The sequence below is a fragment of the Diaphorina citri genome, unplaced genomic scaffold (genome assembly GCF_000475195.1).
Source record: "Diaphorina citri unplaced genomic scaffold, Diaci psyllid genome assembly version 1.1 scaffold789, whole genome shotgun sequence".
NCBI classification, from domain to species: domain Eukaryota; kingdom Metazoa; phylum Arthropoda; class Insecta; order Hemiptera; family Psyllidae; genus Diaphorina; species Diaphorina citri.
The window spans coordinates 19,279-44,571 of NW_007378222.1; the positions used below are offsets into that span (position 1 = coordinate 19,279).

The 25,293-nt window shown below is 35.8% G+C and overlaps 2 protein-coding genes across 2 annotated transcripts in view; one reads left to right on the forward strand and one right to left on the reverse strand.

Annotated features, from left to right (window-relative positions):
- Window positions 1-5,765, reverse strand: part of LOC103512089 (patronin-like) — a gene marked incomplete at its 3' end in the record, with an annotated part of 22,733 nt that extends 16,968 nt beyond the window's left edge. The window contains exon 1 of the mRNA XM_026825672.1: window positions 5,428-5,765. Coding sequence (XP_026681473.1) covers window positions 5,428-5,616 — 189 coding nt within the window. The remainder of the gene's footprint in view (window positions 1-5,427) is intronic.
- Window positions 5,766-9,987: 4,222 nt separating this feature from the next.
- Window positions 9,988-25,293, forward strand: part of LOC103512091 (kelch-like protein diablo) — a gene marked incomplete at its 5' end in the record, with an annotated part of 18,139 nt that continues 2,833 nt past the window's right edge. The window contains 6 exons of the mRNA XM_026825661.1: window positions 9,988-10,158; window positions 17,914-18,215; window positions 22,268-22,439; window positions 23,089-23,286; window positions 23,684-23,796; window positions 24,174-24,236. Of these exons, the coding sequence (XP_026681462.1) occupies window positions 9,988-10,158; window positions 17,914-18,215; window positions 22,268-22,439; window positions 23,089-23,286; window positions 23,684-23,796; window positions 24,174-24,236 (1,019 nt within the window). The remainder of the gene's footprint in view (window positions 10,159-17,913; window positions 18,216-22,267; window positions 22,440-23,088; window positions 23,287-23,683; window positions 23,797-24,173; window positions 24,237-25,293) is intronic.

Genomic DNA, 25,293 nt, shown 5'->3' on the forward strand with positions numbered 1-25,293 from the left:
CACAGCACAGTGACAAATTACATTACTTACATAGTGATTGGACACGTTAGAACTTTACATTTAGATGGTTGACGCTCAAGAGTTACTGGGTGACAGTGACAAATTACATTACTTACATAGTGATTGGACACGTTAGAACTTTACATTTAGATGGTTGACGCTCAAGAGTTACTGGGTTTATCAAAGGTTACCTACTAGATTTACCAACCTACTTCCAGAATATGTACCTTCCGTCCTCCACTAGTGGAAGAAATAAAGGCTATTGAACGACTTTTTTGTAAGTTAAGTCATGTTACAATAAAATAAACATATCAACCAAAACCAGTGAAGAGTAAAAGTTATTTTCATATTTAGACTTTTTATTTACCTTTACCTATGGGTAGGTAATGGGTACTCGTTTAATGTTTAGACTTTAGGTACTTTATACTTGACAATGGAATCTACATACATACCTACTTGTACAGGCGGCATCACCATCCTAGAATACTTACCGAAAACCAAAAGTATTTTTCTTTGGATTTTATATTGGACTAGAGCGATGGAATCTACATACATACCTACTACCTACTTGTACAGGCGGCATCACCATCCTAGAATACTTACCGAAAACCAAAAGTATTTTTCTTTGGATTTTATATTGGACTAGAGCTAGAGATATTGAATAAAATTGTTTTTCTTCTATTGTATTTGTGTCTAGCGCCAAGGAATGTAATGAGGTTTCTTCTATCTACTATCTATTGATCTCTATAATTTTACTTTAGGTACTTTATACTTGACGATGGAATCTACATACATACCTACTTGTACAGGCAGCATCACCATCCTAGAATACTTACCGAAAACCAAAAGTATTTTTCTTTGGATTTTATATTGGACTAGAGCTAGAGATATTGAATTGTTTTTCTTCTATTGTATTTGTGTCTAGCGCCAAGGAATGTAATGAGGTTTCTTCTATCTACTATCTATTGATCTCTATAATTTTCACATGATGGTCATCGTCCCGTTTGAATATTGGCCACTTCCATTATAAACTATATTAACAATGAGCGAGCTACTGTCGTCATGCCTATTTACTAACCTACCGTAGCAATAGAGGTACCTTTCATTACCTAGGTACTCAATAATGACAACCCATGAAATCACTAGGTAGTCAAGGCATTTTCCATTACCTAACACCCTTCCTTGCCTTGGCAATCTTCACCTACAATCTGATGCCGAAGTCTCGAAGCATGCATGGTGTATGGAGACTGCTGAGAGACTGTAGGTGTTGGTTTAGTTCAGTAGTTAATTTGTAGCTGATGAGAAGAGGCCTTTAACATGCATGGTGTATGGAGACTGCTGAGAGACTGTAGGTGTTGGTTTAGTTCAGTAGTTAACTTGTAGCTGATGAGAAGAGGCCTTTAATTTCAAAACTATATTTGTAACTAAACAATGTACTTACCCCCTACCTATTCATTGACAGACAATGGGTGTGTAGTGTCGGTGATGTGTGTGTGGTGGTCCCGTACAAAGGACAGGTCAACCAGTAGTTGTTACATATTAATTTAAAGAGCCTACTTCAGTAGCTATGTATTGCCCTTATGAGGCTGAGAGCATCATGTACTTTTTGTAGCCCTTGACTTGTACTATTTGCCATTTTTGGCTTGACATAGCTTTGTAATACACCCTGTATAAGGGAAGATATTTGCTTTAGGAATGTTCTAAAATAATGTAGTTTTAAGTTGAGCAATGTGAAAAAAGTGACCAAAGACTGGAAAAAAGGTCTTTTTATCGACAATTTTTATTTAAATATTAGGGTCATAAATAACGAGCTGGGCTTGTCCCTCCAGGAATTATGTATTTAGCCTGTAGTTTATTCGATCAGTACCTATGTACCTACCTAATTTGTTTAATATTCAGTTTATTATCATTCTTGATTTGATTTTTTGATTTTGCTTTTATGTAATGATTTAAAATCAAGACTAGAGCCCGTTCTCCCTTTATTCCCAATATAATGTTTAAGTCACCCATCCATTTATTGGCCTTCCTCGGCGTAGCTTAACATGGGTAATGCTAAAACTGGTCTTAAATTAACAAATGAAGTCTTATCTAAAACTTTCTCGCTTTGAGTTCATAGGTTGTTGCGACAAATTTCAAGATCAGAGCGCAATTTTGTGTGAGAAAATGTAAAAAAAAGAAAAAAAAATCCCACAATTACTCAATTAACTTTAAGTCACCCATCCATTTATAGGCCTTGCTCGGCGTAGCCTAACATAGGTGACGCTAAAACCGATCTTAAATTTTATTAACGACTGAAGTGTTATCTAAAACTTTCTCGCTTTGAGTTCATAGGTTGTCGCGACAAATTTCAAGATTAGAGCTCATTTGTGTGAGAAAATTTAAAAAAAAAATCCCTCAATTACTTAATTAACTTTTTGTCACCCATCCATTTATTGGTCTTGCTCGGCGTAGCTTAACACAGGTGACGCTAAAACCGGTCTTAAATTACCAACTGAAGTGTTATCTAAAACTTTCTCGCTTTGAATGGAGGAGTTGCAATTGGGAAAATATTATAAATAACCTGTCGATTCCTAGGTACGTAAAAAGTTGTGAAAAATCCAAATCCTAATCCAAATCTGAGGTCAAAACTCCGTTTTTTCACTTCAACTTCAATGATTGAAGATTGAAGTATTCACACATGTAGCCCACCATTTTTTTCCCAATGAGGTAAAGACTTGATGTTTAGTCCCCCCATAAGAAATACCCGGGGAACACACTTTGAGGACAGCAAAACTTTTCCTACGTTTAATATTTTCTGATCGGAAGAATTGGAACCACTTTAGGGGGGGGATCGTCTTTAATTTCAAACTTTCGAAAAATAAGGGCCACCCTAGTACACATTCTTCAACATTAAACGATAATTATTATTATTACTTATAGTATTTTTGTACCAAATAGGTAGTTTATGATGGGTTATTCAGGTATTTGATGCAAATATTATTTTTATTTGTCTATACCTAAACCTTATATCTTATTTACACATAACTGTACCTACATACATATACCTATCTATACATCCTAGGGCCTCGGGGCAAATGATTAGTATAATCTTCTATGGATCCCAGCCAGCAACCTGCTAGCTAGGTATAAGTTTCGTAGAAAACAACCATGGCTTGTTGCATAGGAATTTATTTAGGAATCACAGTACACATTCGGTTACAGGTTCCAGTCCCAAAAGACCTTTCTACCTGTATGTTATTTTCAACTGTAAGTATAACTGTACAAAAATAGAGAGAATCACTTTATTTATTCAAAATAAACGAGATTGCTAACACACAAACAAAACCTGCCGATCAAAAGGCTCATACTTTATAAAATCCCTTGTCATCCATCGATGTGGTGGTTCTTAAGAATAAAAATAATTGAGGATTTGAGGCACTTGTATGCATTGAAACCTGTTTTGCTTGAGAATCTCTGAAACTTTATCAACACGCTGTACTTATACATATTTCCTCAAGATTGATAGATATAGGCATAGGCAACTATTAGACTCAAATTTTCGGACCTTGACGTTGAGTGAAGGAGAACAAGCGGGGCCCGTCCCTCCGGGAATTTTTCGATCTTGGGTAAAGAAAATCAGTATTTATGTAGCGACCTATTTTATTTAATATTCAGTTTATTATTATTATTCTTGATATGATTTTTTGATTTTACTTTCATGTAGGTAATGATTTAAAATCAAGACTAGAGCCCGTTCTCCCTTTATTCCCAATATAATGTTTAAGTGATAGTTTAACACTTTAACTGTTGCTTGAGAATCTCTGAAACTTAATCAACACGCTGTTGTACTTATACATATTTCCTCAAGATTGATAGATATAGGCATAGGCAACTATTAATGATTAGGTATAAGTAGAATTTCACGATACTTTAGGTCTTTTCATATATATTATATAACAACACTTTAACTGTTGCTTGAGAATCTCTGAAACTTTATCAACACGCTGTACTTATACATATTTCGGAATATTTCCTCAAGATTGATAGATATAGGCATAGGCAACTATTAATTAATTAATGATTAGGTATAAGTATAAGTTAGTAGAATTTCACGGGACTTTATAAATTTTCCTGGCACTGTTCCTCACAAAACACCACATTCCTCTTTTTTTTTTTTGAGTAGGTATTTCTGTCACTTGGAGGTAGGTACATTGTGTATTATACTTGTTTTAGTTGGGAAGAGACAAAATAATCAGCTAGATAAAAGTTCTTTTTTCTTATACTGATTTCAGATTCTCAACGAGCATTAAATCTAAATCATCTAGCTCAGCAATTGTGTGATTGTGATTGTATTCTGATGTGACGATCAGATATTAACAGTAACAGACTAGGTATTGCATAACTATTCCCTTCAATATACAGAGGTCATGTGTAAATGGAATAAATTGACAATGGATCCAGCCAAAGAGACACAGAGAGAAAATGTAATGTCTGTCAATGAATAGGTAGGGGGTAGGTACATTGTTTAGTTACAAATATAGTTTTGAAATTAAAGGCCTCTTCTCATCAGCTACAAATTAACTACTGAACTAAACCAACACCTACAGTCTCTCAGCAGTCTCCATACACCATGCATGCTTCGAGACTTCGGCATCAGATTGTAGGTGAAGATTGCCAAGGCAAGGAAGGGTGTTAGGTAATGGAAAATGCCTTGACTACCTAGTGATTTCATGGGTTGTCATTATTGAGTACCTAGGTAATGAAAGGTACCTCTATTGCTACGGTAGGTTAGTAAATAGGCATGACGACAGTAGCTCGCTCATTGTTAATATAGTTTATAATGGAAGTGGCCAATATTCAAACGGGACGATGACCATCATGTGAAAATTATAGAGATCAATAGATAGTAGATAGAAGAAACCTCATTACATTCCTTGGCGCTAGACACAAATACAATAGAAGAAAAACAATTCAATATCTCTAGCTCTAGTCCAATATAAAATCCAAAGAAAAATACTTTTGGTTTTCGGTAAGTATTCTAGGATGGTGATGCCGCCTGTACAAGTAGGTATGTATGTAGATTCCATTGTCAAGTATAAAGTACCTAAAGTCTAAACATTAAACGAGTACCCATTACCTACCCATAGGTAAAGGTAAATAAAAAGTCTAAATATGAAAATAACTTTTACTCTTCACTGGTTTTGGTTGATAGGTTTATTTTATTGTAACATGACTTAACTTACAAAAAAGTCGTTCAATAGCCTTTATTTCTTCCACTAGTGGAGGACGGAAGGTACATATTCTGGAAGTAGGTTGGTAAATCTAGTAGGTAACCTTTGATAAACCCAGTAACTCTTGAGCGTCAACCATCTAAATGTAAAGTTCTAACGTGTCCAATCACTATGTAAGTAATGTAATTTGTCACTGTGCTTGTATTATTGTACTTACACTTTCATAGCGAGGGAGAGGAGCGGAGGTGTGGGCAGGGGGGGTGGAAAAGTTAGAGGTGAGTGTTATCTTCCCATGCTCAATACTTGAAGCAGAAGTAGATGACGATACACTGTTGTCACTTCTATTTAGTTTGAACTGAAGACGGTTACTGAACGGCTTCAAAATGTTGGATAACTTGACAACCATGTTATTCTCGCTCTCGTTAGGTTTTCAAAATATGTAGTTTATTGATATTAAAGTATGTACAATATATAAGTATTTTATTATTAATTAAATTTCAGTGAATGCCGTCTGAGTTTCACCTGGCATTTCTTTACATAAAAATACACACTGTGCATCAGTCAACAAAAAAACTGCGAAAATGTAACTTAGTGTAGACAGGTAATAAGAGGGTAACTCTCATGTGCACAAGTACTTACTGGTAAATTAGAAAGAATATTAATCCGTAGATAAAATAAATAAAAATCAATCCTCGAGTCAAGTTACAACCTATTCAAATACTTCACGGATTCATAAATGAACATCTACTATCTGCACTCTCGACAAAAATGAAAATCTGAGGAAAACTTTCAACCGTGATTTTTTTGGTAAGTAGGAATGTATAGTAATTGGCGATCTCTGTACCTACATACTACATACTATCTATACCTAAACATAATTATGACCTAACAAAGGCCCGAGGATAGGTGGATAAGTATGAAAACAACACTTCCTACATTTAATTTAGTACTACTACTAAATAAAATTGCCAAAACAACTTGTGTATATGTATCTATATTCTGTGTATCTATCAGATCTTACGTCACACCAAGTTGTACCTACACTCGAGTTAATAAAAAAAGCACTCAATGAAAAACTAACTTGAGTTAATTAAACGATAATTATTATTATTACTTATAGTATTTTTGTACCAAATAGTTTATGATGGGTTATTCAGGTATTTGATGCAAATATTATTTTTATTTGTCTATACCTAAACCTTATATCTTATTTACACATAACTGAAATTTGATTCATATTTAAATAATAATTAAAATAACAAAGAAATAAACACACACACACACACACACAGACGATAAGAATTAAGAACTCTATCAAAGGAGATTTCACTAGAACTATACACCGTATGTCCGAGCCCGAGCACACTGAACTACATTTAGCACACTCCTAGAGCAAGTATCTTTAATTATTATATAAAAGTTTTTGGTAAAGCAAAGATTGTTTGTTTGAAGCAAAGTTTGTTTTTAAGTGAAACTGGAACTTTACTTACCAAGCTTTCTTTTTCACTGTGGTGGCTTCTGAATAATTACCCAGTAGGTATTCTTAACAATACTTTCTTGTGTAGTACCTAATAATAGAGTGTGGGCAGCTTAAAAGCAACTTGGTGCTTTACACTTCACATTTCACAAATAAGTGAGTAGGTATTTCAAAAAGTGAAAATCACATCACTGTAACTATTATTAAGATCATGCAATATATTTCCATGTTTTTCCATCTGTGATATTCCCATATTACATAATTTTGCAAAGCATAAAATACTTACTTACATACCTAGGTATAAGGTATCAAGTTCTTTCTGCAATAGCCCTGAGGTAACTCACGTTAGCCTTTATCTGGAGAGTATCCAGTTTTTGGAGTGATGCAGTAATCTTCTAGGTACTTAATCAAGAAATTTAACATGTACCTTGGTAGGTAGTAACTATGAAATCATAATGCATAGACTTATAGGTGATTATATCTATATATATAAAAAAGAAAAATATGGATGGGTCATGTATTTAGTGGGTAAATACCCACTGGGTGGGTAAATAAAAATTGGGTATTTACCCGGGTATTTATCCTCCCCCAGGGTGGATAAATACCCGGGTATTTAAAAAAAAAGAAAAATAAACAAAAAACATTGTCACTTGATTTTATTCATGTATGTCTGCCCAAATTATTCAGAGAAAACTATGATAGATATCAAAAAAGTGTAAACAAAGACCCCCAGTAAAATTGTTGTAGGTATCTCCCCCCAAAAATTATCAGACCTTTAAAATTCTCAACAATTCCCAAGATAATGACATTTTTTAGTCCCCCCATAAGAAATACCCGGGGAACACACTTTGAGGCCAGCAAAACTTTTCCTGTTTAATATTTTCTCTCACTTTCAGTTTTCATTTCTTTGAAGCCAGCTTAGTTAGCTTAGTTGGTAGTGCGTCTGCCTTGTAAGCGCTAGGCCGCAGGTTTGATTCCCGCCCGGGGCAGATTTTATCCTGCTGGGATAATGTTCGTTCTCGGAACGGCTGGCTTTCTCCTTTCCTGTCTTCTTTCTCTCTTTGATTTTGGGACGATAAGACCATAGAAGTTACAGTTCCCTCTGTCAAACCTCTTTAAAAAAAAATCATTTCTTTGAGACAAGACTCAGGGAAGATATTATTTTTCAGGGGCGAAGCCAAGGGAGTGCAAAGTGTGACCTCATGCCAAAAAAAATCATTTCTTTGAGACAAGACTCAGGGAAGATATTATTTTTCAGGGGCGAAGCCAAGGGAGTGCAAAGTGTGACCTCATGCACAAACTGCAAAGCCCCGGGAGCGCGCAGTGCGACCGTTTCCTACTGACGGAGAATTTTTTCTTACTAAAATATTCTAAACCATGGCGAAGCACGGGCACAACAGCTAGTTACTTATTACATAGATAAAGCAGAAACTTACCTGATGATTGTCATAGGAATTCTCCACTTCCTGAGATACGCTAGTTCTTCTTTCCATCATGAGTAGATTTTAACTATTGAAATGTTCACATTCATTCATTTGATTAGAAATTAAATAGACAGGTAAGTAGGTATGTTATGATCTGCTTTCAAACATTGAGGACATACCTAAGTTTGTACCTACCCAACTTATTTTACACATTAATACTAAATCTAAACGATTATTTACATTCCATTGGATTTGATTAATAGTAAGTATAAAATAAAGGAGAGTTGACTTCTACACTTCTAAAGAAAAATGAAAATGGTTAATTTTACTTAGTCCTGGTAGAACTTTTTCTACTTCACAAACGCGTAGGCTACGAACAAAAGGTATCTTTTTTGGTAAAAACTGAGAGAAATATGAAGTATAGACAAAAAGTGATCATTTTAATGATATTTTATGAGGGAAAATATTAAGGTACACACGAATTGATATCATTTTCTTAATTAGAAATGCAATAAAATGAAAAACTTTTTAGTAAAGAAGTAAAGGTAGAGGTACCTAATTACAAGTTTTGCTTTTTTTCACTTCAACTTCAATGATTGAAGATTGAAGTATTCACACATGTAGCCCACCATTTTTTTCCCAATGAGGTAAAGACTTGATGGATAACTAAAGGAGCTTATGTGAGGCATGCCTGGGCCGAAATGGCCGGGCCTACATCAACCTCAGTGCCCGTCTAACCGATTTTTTTTTTCACCTGGAATGAATAGTCGATTATACATGAAATTTTACGTAGAATAATAATATGCAATAAAAAATGGGGGCGGTCATTAGAAATTCCAAAGTTGATACCAAGTTCGCTGTTTTTGCGAACTTGTTTGGGAAATTTAATATTTGCCAAAATAATCTTTGCAAAGATAAAGATACCTATACGGGTTGTTTCATCAGATTTGGAGCAATTTGAGTGGGTCATACATCAACGTCCGTTGACTATGTGTGGACACAGTTCTACATGTTAATAAATAACGAAAAGTAGCAGAATACAGCTATTGTTATAAACTTTACAAAATGCATTTTATTCAAGGCCATGTTTCAAAACTGTTACTAAAATATTTTCTTCTTATTTTAATAAGTAGAGATATTTTATTCTTATTATTTTTTTTATTATTATTTCCTTCTTATTTTAGTATTAATTAGTACTTGACATGGTATCCCATTTCCAAAGTTTAAATAGGTACTTAAACAAAACTGTTTTCAATTTGATCAGGGCTGGCTTTACCACTAATAACCCAGAATTTTTTTTCAATATTAATCTGGACCCAAATGGTATTTAGTTGCCAACCCCTGCTTTAACTTAAGTAGGTACCTACTATTTATTTAACAATTTCATTTATTATTAATTTCTTTTAGTAAATTATTACTAGTAGTTCTGTGAACTGTAGACCTCACTCAAACTCTTTTGCCAATCTGAGACAAATGTATGTATGAATACAATTAAGTATGCACATGTATTGAAATAGTAAAGGAGGTACCACCTATACATAGGAACATCTTATATAAAAAGAGGACATACCTATATAGGTTTTATTTACAATACCTCAAAAGATTTAAAGAATGGTTGACCTTTTTAAGCAGTAGATTTATTAAGAATTGGGATCTTTTGACAAAATTATTTTTGTATAAAGAACACAAAAGTATGCAAGGGTCAGAAATGCGGTAATTTATCTATTGGCTTGATCATAAGTTTGGACCAAAACTGATCATAAGTTTGGACCAAAATTTGGACCTGGGACACCAAATTTCAAGGATCAAAGTGTCTTGAACTAGGCTTACCTATACAAGAATGAGGCTTACCAAGCCATCTGTTATCCCACATTGATGGCAACAATTTATTATTTCAAATATAAACTTTTTTTTCCAATTTAAGGTTCTGACTGGATTCAATGAGGCTAGGAAGAACAATGAATTCTGTGATGTAACTCTCTGTGTTGATGGATCTAAATTCCCTGCACACCGAGTAGTATTGGCAGCATCAAGTCCCTACTTCAAGGTAATTGAACAACTTGTTATCTGTGAACCATGTTTTAATAATAAAAAAAATAATTAATAGCACACATTCACAAATTTCAAGGTACCTATTATTATTAGTATGATCCTTATAATGTGTAATGATTTTTTTATTTATTTATTATGGGACTGGTTGCTCCTCTCCCAAGAGAGTATGCAATTAACACTGCGACCTCTGTAGATCTATTGTGACCAGTATTTTTTCCCCTGCCCAAGCTGCTATACCCTGGCCTTGATGGAACCTAGAAGTACCCTCACTGGTATATTTCAACCTCCCCAGTTTCTCTAAAATTAACCTGCAGCACCTCTAAAGAGTCCGCATACTCAGGTTTATTCCAGAGAAAAGCTGTGAGTCCATAGACTATCCCATTAAGAGGATACCAAGAGGTGTCATCAAGGCCAGAGAGCTAGCTAAGGGCCCCTAAATTGTAGGGGTCAGATGAGGGATATTCAGGTACATAATTATGTCGTTGTACCCTACTTCCTGAGACGGACTTGACCATAGTCCCATTCAGGTACCCTCAAAAGAGCCAGTGTTATTGTCTGTGGCTTGACAGGGCTGGTTTTGTCTCAGTTTTACGTCCTCCAGCGAGACAAATGTGTAATGATATCAATAGTGCTTATCTATGCTCCTTAAACAGAAATGTAAAGTCCCTTTCCTTCAGGTTGTACCTAGTTATATACATGATGTTCACACCAGATTTTTTTTCACCTTTTTAGTCCGTCCTTCCTTTATTATTATGATGGTAATAAAAAAAATAATAATCTGGTGTGAACATCACACGACTTTCCTCATCCTATTGAATGGTGCTTATTTGGGTGTTCTGTTACCGATTTTTTTTTTCACCTTTTTAGCCCGTCCTTCCTTTATTATTATGATGGTAATAAAAAAAAAAATAATAATCTGGTGTGAACATCACACGACTTTCCTCATCCTATTGAATGGTGCTTATTTGGGTGTTCTGTTGTAACATTTACAATATTTCTAACTGTATAGTCATAGTCAGTATAGCTGAAAACCGCCAAAAAGCGGTCGAAACCTGCCAAAAAGCGGTCAAAATACCGTTAACCGAAGCACCTATTTTAACCAAACGTGTTGCATCCTTGTCACATTTTTGAACTACATACCGAATTTCAAGTCTTTAGCTTGTACCGTTCCCGAGATATTGTTAAATTACACCAAAAACCGCCAAAAAGCGGTAAAATGCCGCCAAGCGTTCCACCGGTCTAAACCAAAAGTTTCGTGTCGCATCCTTGTCATATTTGAAAGATACATACCAAATTTCAAGTCTCTAGCTCTTACCGTTCTCGAGATATTTTGTTTACAGACAGACACACACACACACACACACACACACACACGGACCATTGGCTGAAACTTTGGATTTAGGCTCTAGGGACCTCAAAACGTGTTTTGGCACTAAAATCTGGTGTAATGATATCAATAGTGCTTATCTATGCTCCTTAAACAGAAATGTAAAGTCCCTTTCCTTCAGGTTGTACCTAGTTATATACTGGGTAGGATTGAGACAGGATATTGTTTCTACAGTTTGGCATGGAAGTGGTAACTTAAAAACAAGGTTAGTTTACCAACCTTGCCTATCTCAACCTGGTACCTACATAACCACAACCTCAGCATTACACCAGTATCTACTATACTGTGCATTCATAAAGTCCCCCCACCCTAATTTTTAATTTTGTATAATTATGAGCCTATATTTACTTCTAGTTTCTTATAGGCTATGTAAAAATTCAGGGACTTTTTCAGGGCCGTCCCCAGGGGGGCCAACTTTAAAATCTTAAATGAGAACCCCCTGTTTGTGATACATCATTTCAAAGGTCTTAAATAACGTAGCACTTTGGTACAAGTTTGAGATCGATTCGACAACCAGGCCGGAGTTATGTCATCATTTCACATGTCATCATTGCACAAAGTTTTTCCTTTATAAATCATGTGGTGACATCAGATTTTGGATGGAGACCATTTTTCGCGAATTTTCGAAAAATATAAAAACCCATATTTCTTTGATTTTTGCAAAGAATTTTTTGGCAATATTGAAATTCGCGAATAAATTCGCAAAAACCACGAACTTGTTACAAACTTTGGAATTTTAAATGAGAACCCCCATTTTTTTATTGTATATGATTATTCCAAGTAAAATTTAATGTACAGTCGACCATTCATTTATTGTTTGCGATTCGCGACTTCATCTCAACTAACTGAAATGAGTGAAATGTACCTGTGTATTCTGTGTAACCTGTGTGACATAATATCATTTCACAATGTTTTTCTTGTCAGTCATGTGGTAACATCAGATTTTAAATTTAACCACTTTCCGCGAATTCACGAAATTTTGCAATGTTTGCAAACTGACAAAATGATTGAAATGTACCATGTGACAAATCATTTCACAATGTTTCCCCCATAAATCATGTGGTAATATCAGATTATGGATTGAAACCATTTTTTGCGAAATTATGTCGATTATGATTGATTATGTCGATTCGCGAACTTTGCAAATTTGCGAAAAATAATTGAATCCAAAATCTGATTTTCCACATGATTTATGAAGGAAAAACATTGGGAAATGATGTCACACAGGTACATTTCAGGTAGTTGAGATGTTCGCGATATTTCGCGGAATTCACGAAGTCGCAAATCGCAAAAAAAAAAAGGAATGAATAGTCGATTATACATGAAATTTTACGTAGAATAATAATATGCAATAAAAAATGGGGGCGGTCATTAGAAATACATAAATAATTTGAGGAATACACTTTGATCTTAGCCAAAAGGCCGAGAAATGATCTCATCATGTTGAATTAAATTAGAGGAATACGTATATTAAAATTACTTAGGCCGGGGCCACAAAGTGATCTGATTGGCTGAAAATTTTGAAATGTAAACAAGCAGGGCCCGTCCCTCCGGGAATTTTTTAGCCCGTAGTGATTAGAGAAAATCAGTGCCTATGTACCTACCTAATTTGTTTAATATTCAGTTTATTATTATTATTCTTGATTTGATTTTTTGATTTTACTTTCATGTAATGATTTAAAATCAAGACTAGAGCCCGTTCTCCCTTTATTCCCAATATAATGGAGAAAACAAATAAATAATTTTAAAAAAAAATCATTGTTTCCTGTTTTTAATTAATTAATGCAAAAACTGATTTGAATAATTTGTTTTATTAATTTCATTCGTTAGGAAAAGACAAAACATTGAACAAATAAAAGGTATGATTACTTGAGCGTCCGCTAGGTTCGCTTGGGTTATCGTATTTTGGTTTTCGCACGCTTTGCTAAATCTAAAAACATGATGTAAACAAGATGGCGCCAACATGGGTTGCGTTATCGGGATCAAGAAGCGATGCGAAATCTCTCTAATAAAACGTCCATACGATAAAAAAAAAACCGTACATCTGACAACACTGCTGTATACTCAGGCCGGGCCTAGATTAATTGTTGATTGGAAAGTTTCAAAGTTTTGGAACTTTTCACTTCACTTACACTTCCACATTCCACTTGATTCCACTGACCAGGACCAGTCGAAAACGTACATCTGACAACACTGCTGTATACTCAGGCCGGGCCTAGATTAGTTGATTGGAAAGTTTCAAAGTTTTGGAACTTTTCACTTCACTTACACTTCCACATTCCACTTGATTCCACTGACCAGGACCAGTCGACCAGTCACCAGTGACCGACCACGACCAGTGACCACTGGTAAATGATATCAATTAACAGTTTATAATTAATATTTAATAATTTTGAAGCATTTGAATTTTCGAAAAAATTGAGAGTGAGTTTTGACTGATTGAATTTGACACGTAAAATTTATTGGAATCTGATGAGCATGAAGACTCTCCCATACTTACCACTCATACCAATGTAGATGTCAACTCCTTTCATCCAAACTGTGGTATGAAAATCAAAGGTGTTGTAGAGTCTAAACCAGTGGAGACAAGAAAGAAACCCAGTGATGCCCCTGATGATGAAAACAGTGGAGAGATTGAAGTGGATGTCGGTGGTGTTGACATGCATAGTATACCTGATGTTAGTAATAGACTATGTGCACCCCAGCAGGAGCAACATACAAGCAAACGATCTAGTGCCAATCGCAAGCCAAGAAAAAGGCCTAAAAAACTTGGTGTAGATAGAAGCAGAGATAAACACTCCAAAGAGCAATTCAAGTGGTGGTGTTGACATGCATAGTATACCTGATGTTGGTAACAGACTATGTGCACCCCAGCAGGAGCAACATACAAGCAAACAATCTAGTGCCAATCGCAAGCCAAGAAAAAGGCCTAAAAAACTTGGTGTAGATAGAAGCAGAGATAAACACTCCAAAGAGCAATTCAAGACTTGTAGATTCCATTTTACTGCACACAGTGAACGTTGGTTTCATACCTACTCAGAAAAGCACATAAATGCTGTACATAATATGATCAAGACCTATGTACCTCCTGTTCCCAAAAGGATATATTGCAGTTTGCAAATACCTATCAGATATTTTCATGTCAAACTTTTGTCACTTACCAAGTACTTAGGTAGTTTCTCATAAAATGTTTTCATTATCAGTTTATTTCTTGATCACAGTCATCAAAAGAAAAAGGTAAGTAAATGTTTGCAAATGATTGCATAGGTAATCTTGCTTGTAGATTCCATTTGACTGCAAACAGTGAACGTTGGTTTCATACAGGTAGGTACCTTCCTACCTACCTACCTACTCAGAAAAGCACATAAATGCTGTACATAATATGATTAAGACCTATGTACCTCCTGTTCCCAAAAGGATATACTTATTGCAGTTTGCAAATACCTATCAGATATTTTCATGTCAAACTTTTGTCACTTACCAAGTAGGTAGTTTCTCATAATATGTTTTCATTATCAGTTTATTTCTTGATCACAGTCATCAAAAGAAAAAGGTAAGTAAATGTTTGCAAATGATTGCATAGGTAATCTTGGTAAGGTTAATGAATACAGATTCCTAGCTACTTACTTTCTCTTCAAAATCCTAGGCCAATGGAACAAGAGTATGGTAGAGTTTTACATTCCAAGGATCCTAAATAAACAAAGAAAAAGAGTCTCTTCAAAATCCTAGGCCAATGGAACAAGAGTATGGTAGAGTTTTACATTCCAAGGATCCTAAATAAACAAAGAAAAAGAGAGCTAGTCTCCCGAGAAGATTCTGAAATGAAAAATAGAAACTTCCTGTACTTCAGTTTGTATTCTCATAGACATACCTCAGATAAATCAATGAATGGTTTATATGAGCCGAATTTTCATCTATTCAATGAGGTGACAATATTAGACAGGTAACTTACATTTTTGGTCATTGCACTTTGGTCTTCATCCTTGTCAAGAGAGTATTGATTGAAAGGCTATGCACAACTTATCACTGGGATTTCCAACACTTTGTGTTAACACTGTATGCTAGCGAATAAAAACGAGAAGATTCTGAATTTCTGAAATGAAAAATAGAAACTTCCTGTAGGTACTTCAGTTTGTATTCTCATAGACATACCTCAGATAAATCAATGAATGGTTTATATGAGCCGAATTTTTTCCTATTCAATGAGGTGACAATATTAGACAGGTAACTTACATTTTTGGTCATTGCACTTTGGTCTTCATCCTTGTGAAGAGAGTATTGATTGAAAGGCTATGCACAACTTATCACTGGGATTTCCAACACTTTGTGTTAACACTGTATGCTAGCGAATAAAAACATCTTCGGATTAAGATGATTACACAATCACAGATCGGAATTAACGGATGAATAAATAACCAATTTTAAAGCGTTTAAAAAACAAAAAAGAAACAAATTCCACTCACAACCACATAAAAAAAAAAATAAAAAACAAAAAAGTCAAAAAACTACGAAAGTCCAAACAGAAAACTACGATACGAACCCTTTCGTTTTTCGTTTGTAGTTTTGTAAGGGAGAAGCGAGCATATTTCCCCTACTTTGATTTTTTCAACAGGAAACGCCGCGTTTACAAGCTACAGTTGTCCGGCTAACAAATTTACATTGTTTGCATACTGAAATTTAGTAGGAATATTCCTTTTATGGTCTAGGTAGGTGTGCACTAAGAAAGGATTTTGCAAGAATCTAAACCGATCCTGAGATAGGTAGGTATGATCAATTTTCGATCGCTAAAATCTCCACTATAAGAAATACACAGAGTGCAGAGACTGCGGGAGAGAAATGTTCCGCTCTCGACCAACATTTTGAGTTTCGTTTATGTTTTTAGTGATTATCTGTTTTTAATAATAGGTATGTTACCTATCACCGATTTCGCGATTATGTTCGCGGATTTGGCGATTATGTTCGCGGATTTCGCGATTATGTTCGCGGATTTGCCGATTATATTCGCGGATTTCGCGATTTTGTTCGCGGATTTGGCGATTATGTTCGCGGATTTCGCGATTGCAGCTAATAAATAGGGAGCGCGCAGCGCGACCGTATTTTTTATTATTTTCTACAAGTTCGGCCATGCCTTTTCTACAAGTTTGGCCATGCCTCGGGATGAACTAGCCAGATTCCGGAGCGAAGCGACGGAATTCAGCTAGTCTAAATATGAAAATAACTTTACTCTTCACTGGTTACTCTCTTCAACCAGTGAAGAGTAAAGTTATTTTCATATTTAGATATTTACATTGTTTGGCCTACTGAACATCGAATATCATCAATCCAATTATCAACTAGGCTAATCGTTGCTGAACATCAATGAAAATTAAAAAAAAAAAAAACTGATTTCCCATTTCCCACTATTCCCAGTTTCTCAATTTTGGCAGTAAAAAAAGTACACCATTTTAAGAACCACTTATCATCCATTTTCAAATATTTAAATGGGAACATTTGGCTATGTTCACACATCTAAATAAATTTACAAAAATTTCCAAACACGTTCACGTGATGTTTGATTTGAGATCTTTTTATTTTTCTATCTGCTAATCTGCTATCTTTTCTTATCAGTTATCAATCTCTTTGGGTTTATGATGTTTGATTTGAGATCTTTTTATTTTTCTATCTGCTAATCTGCTATCTTTTCTTATCAGTTATCAATCTCTTTGGGTTTATCCATTATCACATGTGTCTCATCAATTGTAGGTTATCCTGAAATTAAGCTTCTATGTGCTAAATATTTATTCATTATTAAAGTGAAATACACTTATTTCCATAAAAAGCTGAAACCAATCTAAAAGCTTCTCTTATCATAACATCTGTGAGCATTCTACCATTTGATCTTATCACTGTCAAACTGAATTTGAAATTTGACCTTGACAATATCCATAAAAAGCTGAAACCAATCTAAGGAAAGCTTCTCTTATCATAACATCTGTGAGCATTCTACCATTTGATCTTATCACTGTCAAACTGAATTTGAAATTTGACCTTGACAATAAGGAATGAATAGTCGATTATACATGAAATTTTACGTAGAATAATAATATGCAATAAAAAATGGGGGTTGTCATTAGAAATTCCAAAGTTGATACCAAGTTCGCTGTTTTTGCGAACTTGTTTGCGAAATTTTATATTTGCCAAAATAATCTTTGCAAAGATAAAGATACCTATATGGGTTGTTTCATCAGATTTGGAGCAATTTGAGTGGGTCATACATTAACGTCCGTTGACTATGTGTGGACACAGCTCTACATGTTAATAAATAACGAAAAGTAGCAGAATACAGCTATTGTTATAAACTTTACAAATTGCATTTTATTCAAGACCATGTTTCATAGTCGATGTTTGGAAGCAAAGCAGAACAACATTCAAATGAAAGGCATTGACGTGGAGATGATGACTCTTCTGTTGGAATATTGCTACTCTAGCCGCATTACAATCACACGCAACAATTGTCAAGCTCTCCTATCAGCAGCCAATCTCCTTCAAATTCTACCTGTCAAAGCAGCCGCCTGTACATTTCTCCAACAACACATGGATGCTTCTAATTGCTTGGGTATACATTGCTTTGCAGAGCAGCATGCGTGTACTGAGCTTCAAAATGAAGCCAAAGACTTTGTACTTGCGTAAGCATTACTCCGTACTTGTATTTTAGATAATTTTCATCTCTTGACTGTCTGGATTGTTATATTAGGATAATTTAGTACTTTGATAGATAATATCGACTTGTTTTTAAAGCATTGCACGCCGCCAATGCAGTGAAGCAGAAGTGAGATTAGAGGAGAGAGGAGTGCAATGAGGGGAAAGAAAGGTAGGTACTATGTGAAGGAGGAGCACACAAATTATGAAGTGAATAAAATTAAAGGCGGGGTACACAATTGATTTCTAATCTTTTTTGGGGTGGGATGGAGATTTGTTTATTTTTTTGGGCACTTGATTTATTTTGGGAGGATCGACTTGGCGGGGTCTTTTTTTATGCCACGAAGTGGTATTTTTTGGGGGGATCTCATAACTTTTTGCAGTATAACGTATGAGCGTAGCGCAACAAAGTACAAAGGCAATAGGCATAGTAACATCATTTGGTAAGGTTTGGTAAGTTCCGATCATTTCCGAGCTTTAAGTAGTACTTTGATAGATAATATCGACTTGTTTTTAAAGCATTGCACGCCGCCAATGCAGTGGAGCAGAAGTGAGATTAGAGGAGAGAGGAGTGCAATGAGGGGAAAGAAAGGTAGGTACTACGTGAAGGAGGAGCACACAAATTATGAAGTGAATAGAATTAAAGGCGGGGTACAAAATTGATTTCTAATCTTTTTTGGGGTGGGATGGAGATTTGTTTATTTTTTTGGGCACTTGATTTATTTTGGGAGGATCGACTTGGCGGGGTCTTTTTTTATGCCACGAAGTGGTATTTTTTGGGGGATCTCATAACTTTTTGCAGTAATAACGTATGAGCTTAGCGCAACAAAGTACAAAGGCAATAGGCATAGTAACATCATTTGGTAAGGTTTGGTAAGTTCCGATCATTTCCGAGTGAAAAATTAAATAGTAACATCATTGGGTAAGTTTTGGTGATTTCTAATCATTTCCGAGTGAAATACATAGTAGGTAACATAATTCGTTAACTTTCATGTAGCTGGTCCTAACCAACTTCGGATATTATGTATCACCCCATCAGGTAAAACCCGGCGTTTCAGAAGAACAAGCTGGGCCCGTCCCTCTGGGAATTTTTTAGCCCGTAGTTTATTCGATTGTAATTAAAGAAAATCAGTACCTATGTACCTACCTAATTTGTTTAATATTCAGTTTATTATTATTCTTGATTTGATTTTTCATTTTACTTTAATGTAACATCAAGACTAGAGCCCGTTCTCCCTTTATTCCCAACATAAGGTTTAAGTCAACCATTCATTTATTGGCCTTGCTCAGCGTAGCTTAATATAGGTGACGCTAAAACCGGTCTTAAAATAACGACTGGTTAACTTTCATGTAGCTGGTCCTAACCAACTTCGGATATTATGTATCACCCCATCAGGTAAAACCCGGCATTTAAGAAGAACAAGCTGGGCCCGTCCCTCTGGGAATTTTTTAGCCCGTAGTTTATTCGATTGTAATTAAAGAAAATCAGTACCTATGTACCTACCTAATTTGTTTAATATTCAGTTTATTATTATTCTTGATTTGATTTTTCGATTTTACTTTCATGTAACATCAAGACTAGAGCCCGTTCTCCCTTTATTCCCAACATAAGGTTTAAGTCAACCATTCATTTATTGGCCTTGCTCAGCGTAGCTTAATATAGGTGACGCTAAAACCGGTCTTAAAATAACGACTGAAGTGTTATCTAAAACTTTCTCGCTTTGAGTTCATAGGTTGTCGCGACAAATTTCAAGATTAGAGCTCATTTGTGTGAGAAAATGTGAAAAAAAAAAATCCCCCAAAAACCATGGTTTTTTGGCTTTATGGTTCTCTGGACAACATTTGCACCACCATTTTCGTGTTCCTGGTAAAAAGACCTTTAATTTGATATATAGGTCGACCAGGTTTGGATAAGTCCTTCTATGGGGACAGACAGACAGACAGACAGACCGACAGACAGACCGACCGACAGACGACACCGAAGCGAATACAATAGTCCGTCCCTTATACCTTTTTATTACTATTGTAATAATAAAGGAAGGACGGACTAAAAAATTTTGAATTTTTGTGTGAGAAAATTTAAAAAAAAAAAATCCCTCAATTACTTAATTAACTTTTTGTCACCCATCCATTTATTGGTCTTGCTCGGCGTAGCTTAACACAGGTGACGCTAAAACCGGTCTTAAATTATCAACTGAAGTGTTATCTAAAACTTTCTCGCTTTGAATGAAATATTATAAATAACCTGTCGATTCCTAGGTACGTAAAAAGTTGTGAAAAATCCAAATCCTAATCCAAATCTGAGGTCAAAACTCCGAAAAAATAACTGTAAAAGGTCGAAAATTCAAATTTTATTTTCCGTTCTAATGAAAGAGTTCAAAGAGTTGTGACGTCAGATTTCACGTCAAAATGCGCAGCAACGCTTGCGCACAAACAAACGAAGCGGGAGTCATGAATTATGACGTCATCGCCTACGGGAGCGTATGCCGTGACGTCAAACTTCACGATTTACCGGTATTTTTTAAATCGATTTATCTCGGTATCTAGAAGTCGTAGAAGAAAAAGAAAAATTCCGTTGGTCCTCATTTTTCCTGCTCTATGACTTTGAAACATCACCCAAGTAAGCGCAACTGTTCCATTCTTTGTGGTAAAGCAGAGAGCTTCTCCACAACTTTTGTGGGTATCACAGCATGACGGTTTTTTGGCTTTATGGTTCTCTGGACAAAATTTGCACCACCATTTTCGTGTTCCTGGTAAAAAGACCTTTAATTTGATATACATATAGGTCGACCAGGTTTGGATAAGTCCTTCTGTGGGGACAGACTGACAGACGACACCGAAACGAATACAATAGCCCGTCCACTATACCTTTTTTTATTACTATCGTAATAATAAAGGAAGGACGGGCTAAAAACAGCAAAGGCCAAATACGCCCTTTGTCACTGTCCTCAATTATTGTCTATTGAAATCAGAAATGATGTCTGTTCATTTTGAATGTTTCGTCATTGTAATACATAAATTTGAAATTTCCCAGGCTTGAAAGAGTTGATAATGTAGATATATTTTATTTCCTGGTATACCGTTTGATAAACCGGTAATATTATGGGTTGAGTAGGGTGTTCTACCCATTATGGAGTACCTATGTTTACTTTCAGTGTTTGAACTGCGGTATTCCGCGGGTAATACTAACAAATCCCGCAAAATCCCACGCGGAATTGGTCAAATCCCGCGTGAGATCCCGCAGGATTCAAAAGCCTGCGGGATTGCAATCCCTACACACGTAGCACTGGTCCTAAGGCCTAACCAACTTTTAAAACTATCACTAAATCAGTGTGAGATCCCGCAGGATTAAAAAGCCTGCGGGATTGCAATCCCTACACACGTAGCACTGGTCCTAAGGCCTAACCAACTTTTAAAACTATCACTAAATCAGTTAAAAACCGACATGATAAGAAGAAAATCTGTCTTTTATCAAATTCAAGGCCAAAGGGGCCCTTTTAAGGCCTTGAAATTATGAAAAGGCACATCTGCCACTCACGAGAAAAAGAATGAGCCATCAACCAACAAAATCGGTCCAGTAGTTTAGGCTGTAGAGCGGTCAACGTCAAAGAAGCAACAGAAAATGTGTAAAAAATTGACGTTTTTCAAAGTCAATTATCTCCGGCTTGTCTTAACCGATTTGCATGAATTTTTTTTTCAACCTGGTCCTTTCGTGCCCCAACACACACACGCAATCCGTTTTCTTCCGTCATTTGCAATTGTCCCTCTACAACTACCTGAAAACGGTTACTTTCCCTGTCGCGTATAATATCTTTACTAGCGCGGTCAAACTTTCTTGACTTGGCGGGGTGGAGCGTTAATTACACATTCTCGTTTATACAGAGTAGACACCTCAAGCTCGTAATTTCACTTGGTTCGTTGCAATGATCTCGCGACTTGCAAGGAACCCTTTACCTATGTATAAACAAGTACCTACAACACTAGTGTTACCTATGATTTGTTATATTGAAGCAAGACATTCTCTGATTTTAATTTTCAGAAATTTCTCGGCTGTCTGTCAAAATGAAGAATTCCTCAGCTTACCAGCGTCCAAACTTATTGAACTTACTAGCAGTGACAATTTAGAAATTGACAAAGAAGAAATGTTGTTTCAAGCAGTTCAGCGATGGCTACAGTATGATGTTCTTGCTAGGAGTGTGGATTTCCCATTAGTAAGTTAAATTCAATTTGAGGAATACACTTTGATCTTAGCCAAAAGGCCGAGAAATGATCTCATCATGTTGAATTAAATTAGAGGAATACGTATAATAAAATTACTTAGGCCGGGGCCACAAAGTGATCTGATTGGCTGAAAATTTTGAAATGTAAACAAGCAGGGCCCGTCCCTCCGGGAATTTTTTAGCCCGTAGTGATTAGAGAAATCAGTACCTATGTACCTACCTAATTTGTTTAATATTCAGTTTATTATCATTCTTTTTTTGATTTTACTTTCATGTAATGATTTAAAATCAAGACTAGAGCCCGTTCTCCCTTTATTCCCAATATAAGTCACCCATCCATTTATTGGCCTTTCTCGGCGTAGCTTAACGCAGGTGACGATAAAACCGTTAAACACATATTTTGAATTTTCCAAGGTGAAAGGTATTGTATCTATCAAAATTTACAATTTCCTGGTCCCCAGACCCGAAAAGTGAACGTTAACGAAAACTAAAGTTACCACTTCATTCAACACCTAAAATTACTGTCGTAAAACTTTGAATTAATGAGGTTCTCGCATAGAGTTTCTTCGAATTTGAATAAATTTATTACACAAACTACTAGTTTATCAATACATATTATCATAATATTCTTTGTTGTCAGGTATTGGAAACTATTCGCCTGCCTCAGTTGAGTCCGTATTTCTTACATGATTGTGTTGAGCAGTGTGCTATTATTAAGAATAATCCCCAGTGTGCTCAGCTAGTAGAGGAAGCAAAGTTGTTTCATTTGCTACCAGATAGACGCAGTGCACACATAACTCCAAGAACCAAACCAAGGAAAAGTGCTGGCTCTATTAATGTAAGTTCCCTGGTCTAGTGTAATTCCTAGAACCAAACCAAGGAAAAGTACTGGCCTTGTTTTTAATTCGTTCAAAGTTTAGATTGATTCCATAAGCATGGAATGCTTGGGCTGGAATCAATCAAATGACAGTCTCTAACAATGTGAAAGTTAGGTAGGTGATAAGATGACGTATAGACAAGTATATAGGTACAAGTCATGACTAGAGGGTTTAAGAGAGCCCCCCCCTCGAGCTTCATTTTTCTCCTTTATTGTATGTCAGACTCCGAAAATTTGGGTTCGACTGTTAACATCACTGTTTGGACCCTCAGGCCCTCACCCCCTCTCGACAAAATCCTGGATACCGTATACGGCTCTGATGACTAGGCTATGAAATTGTAAAATATTTTTATTGCAGGTGATAATTGCTGTAGGAGGAGAAGATGACAAAGTCGTCCTAAGATCTGTGGAAGGATTTTGTGTTAAAACCAAAGTATGGAAGACACTGTCTTGCTTACCCTTTGCTATAAGGTAAGTATCCTTGTTGGTAAAACGTAATAGGTAGCTGAGATATATTTATTAGCTATTCAGCAACCTCCCTGGCCGAGTGGGTATCGTACTAAGCTTGTACGCCGGATTTCCCGGGTTCGCTTGCATTGTTCAGATATTGTTGACATTGTGTATGTTGCAGTAAACATGGTCTAGTAGTATCAGGACGCAATACAATTAGTGATGGGTCGTGGGTAAATACCCACTGGGTGGGTAAATAAAAATTGGGTATTTACCCGGGTATTTATCCACCCCCAGGGTGGGTAAATACCCGGGTATTTTTACCAAACATGGTCTAGTAGTATCAGGACGCAATACAATACATTGTTTAGATATTGTTGACATTGTGTATGTTGCAGCAAACATGGTCTAGTAGTATCAGGACGCAATACAATATATTGTTCAGATATTGTTGACATTGTGTATGTTGCAGCAAACATGGTCTAGTAGTATCAGGACGCAATACAATATATTGTTTAGATATTGTTGACATTGTGTATGTTGCAGCAAACATGGTCTAGTAGTATCAGGACGCAATACAATATATTGTTCAGATATTGTTGACATTGTGTATGTTGCAGCAAACATGGTCTAGTAGTATCAGGACGCAATACAATATATTGTTCAGATATTGTTGACATTGTGTATGTTGCAGCAAACATGGTCTAGTAGTATCAGGACGCAATACAATATATTGTTCAGATATTGTTGACATTGTGTATGTTGCAGCAAACATGGTCTAGTAGTATCAGGACGCAATACAATATATTGTTCAGATATTGTTGACATTGTGTATGTTGCAGCAAACATGGTCTAGTAGTATCAGGACGCAATACAATATATTGTTCAGATATTGTTGACATTGTGTATGTTGCAGCAAACATGGTCTAGTAGTATCAGGACGCAATACAATATATTGTTCAGATATTGTTGACATTGTGTATGTTGCAGCAAACATGGTCTAGTAGTATCAGGACGCAATACAATATATTGTTCAGATATTGTTGACATTGTGTATGTTGCAGCAAACATGGTCTAGTAGTATCAGGACGCAATACAATATATTGTTCAGATATTGTTGACATTGTGTATGTTGCAGCAAACATGGTCTAGTAGTATCAGGACGCAATACAATATATTGTTCAGATATTGTTGACATTGTGTATGTTGCAGCAAACATGGTCTAGTAGTATCAGGACGCAATACAATATATTGTTCAGATATTGTTGACATTGTGTATGTTGCAGCAAACATGGTCTAGTAGTATCAGGACGCAATACAATATATTGTTCAGATATTGTTGACATTGTGTATGTTGCAGCAAACATGGTCTAGTAGTATCAGGACGCAATACAATATATTGTTCAGATATTGTTGACATTGTGTATGTTGCAGCAAACATGGTCTAGTAGTATCAGGACGCAATACAATATATTGTTTAGATATTGTTGACATTGTGTATGTTGCAGCAAGCATGGT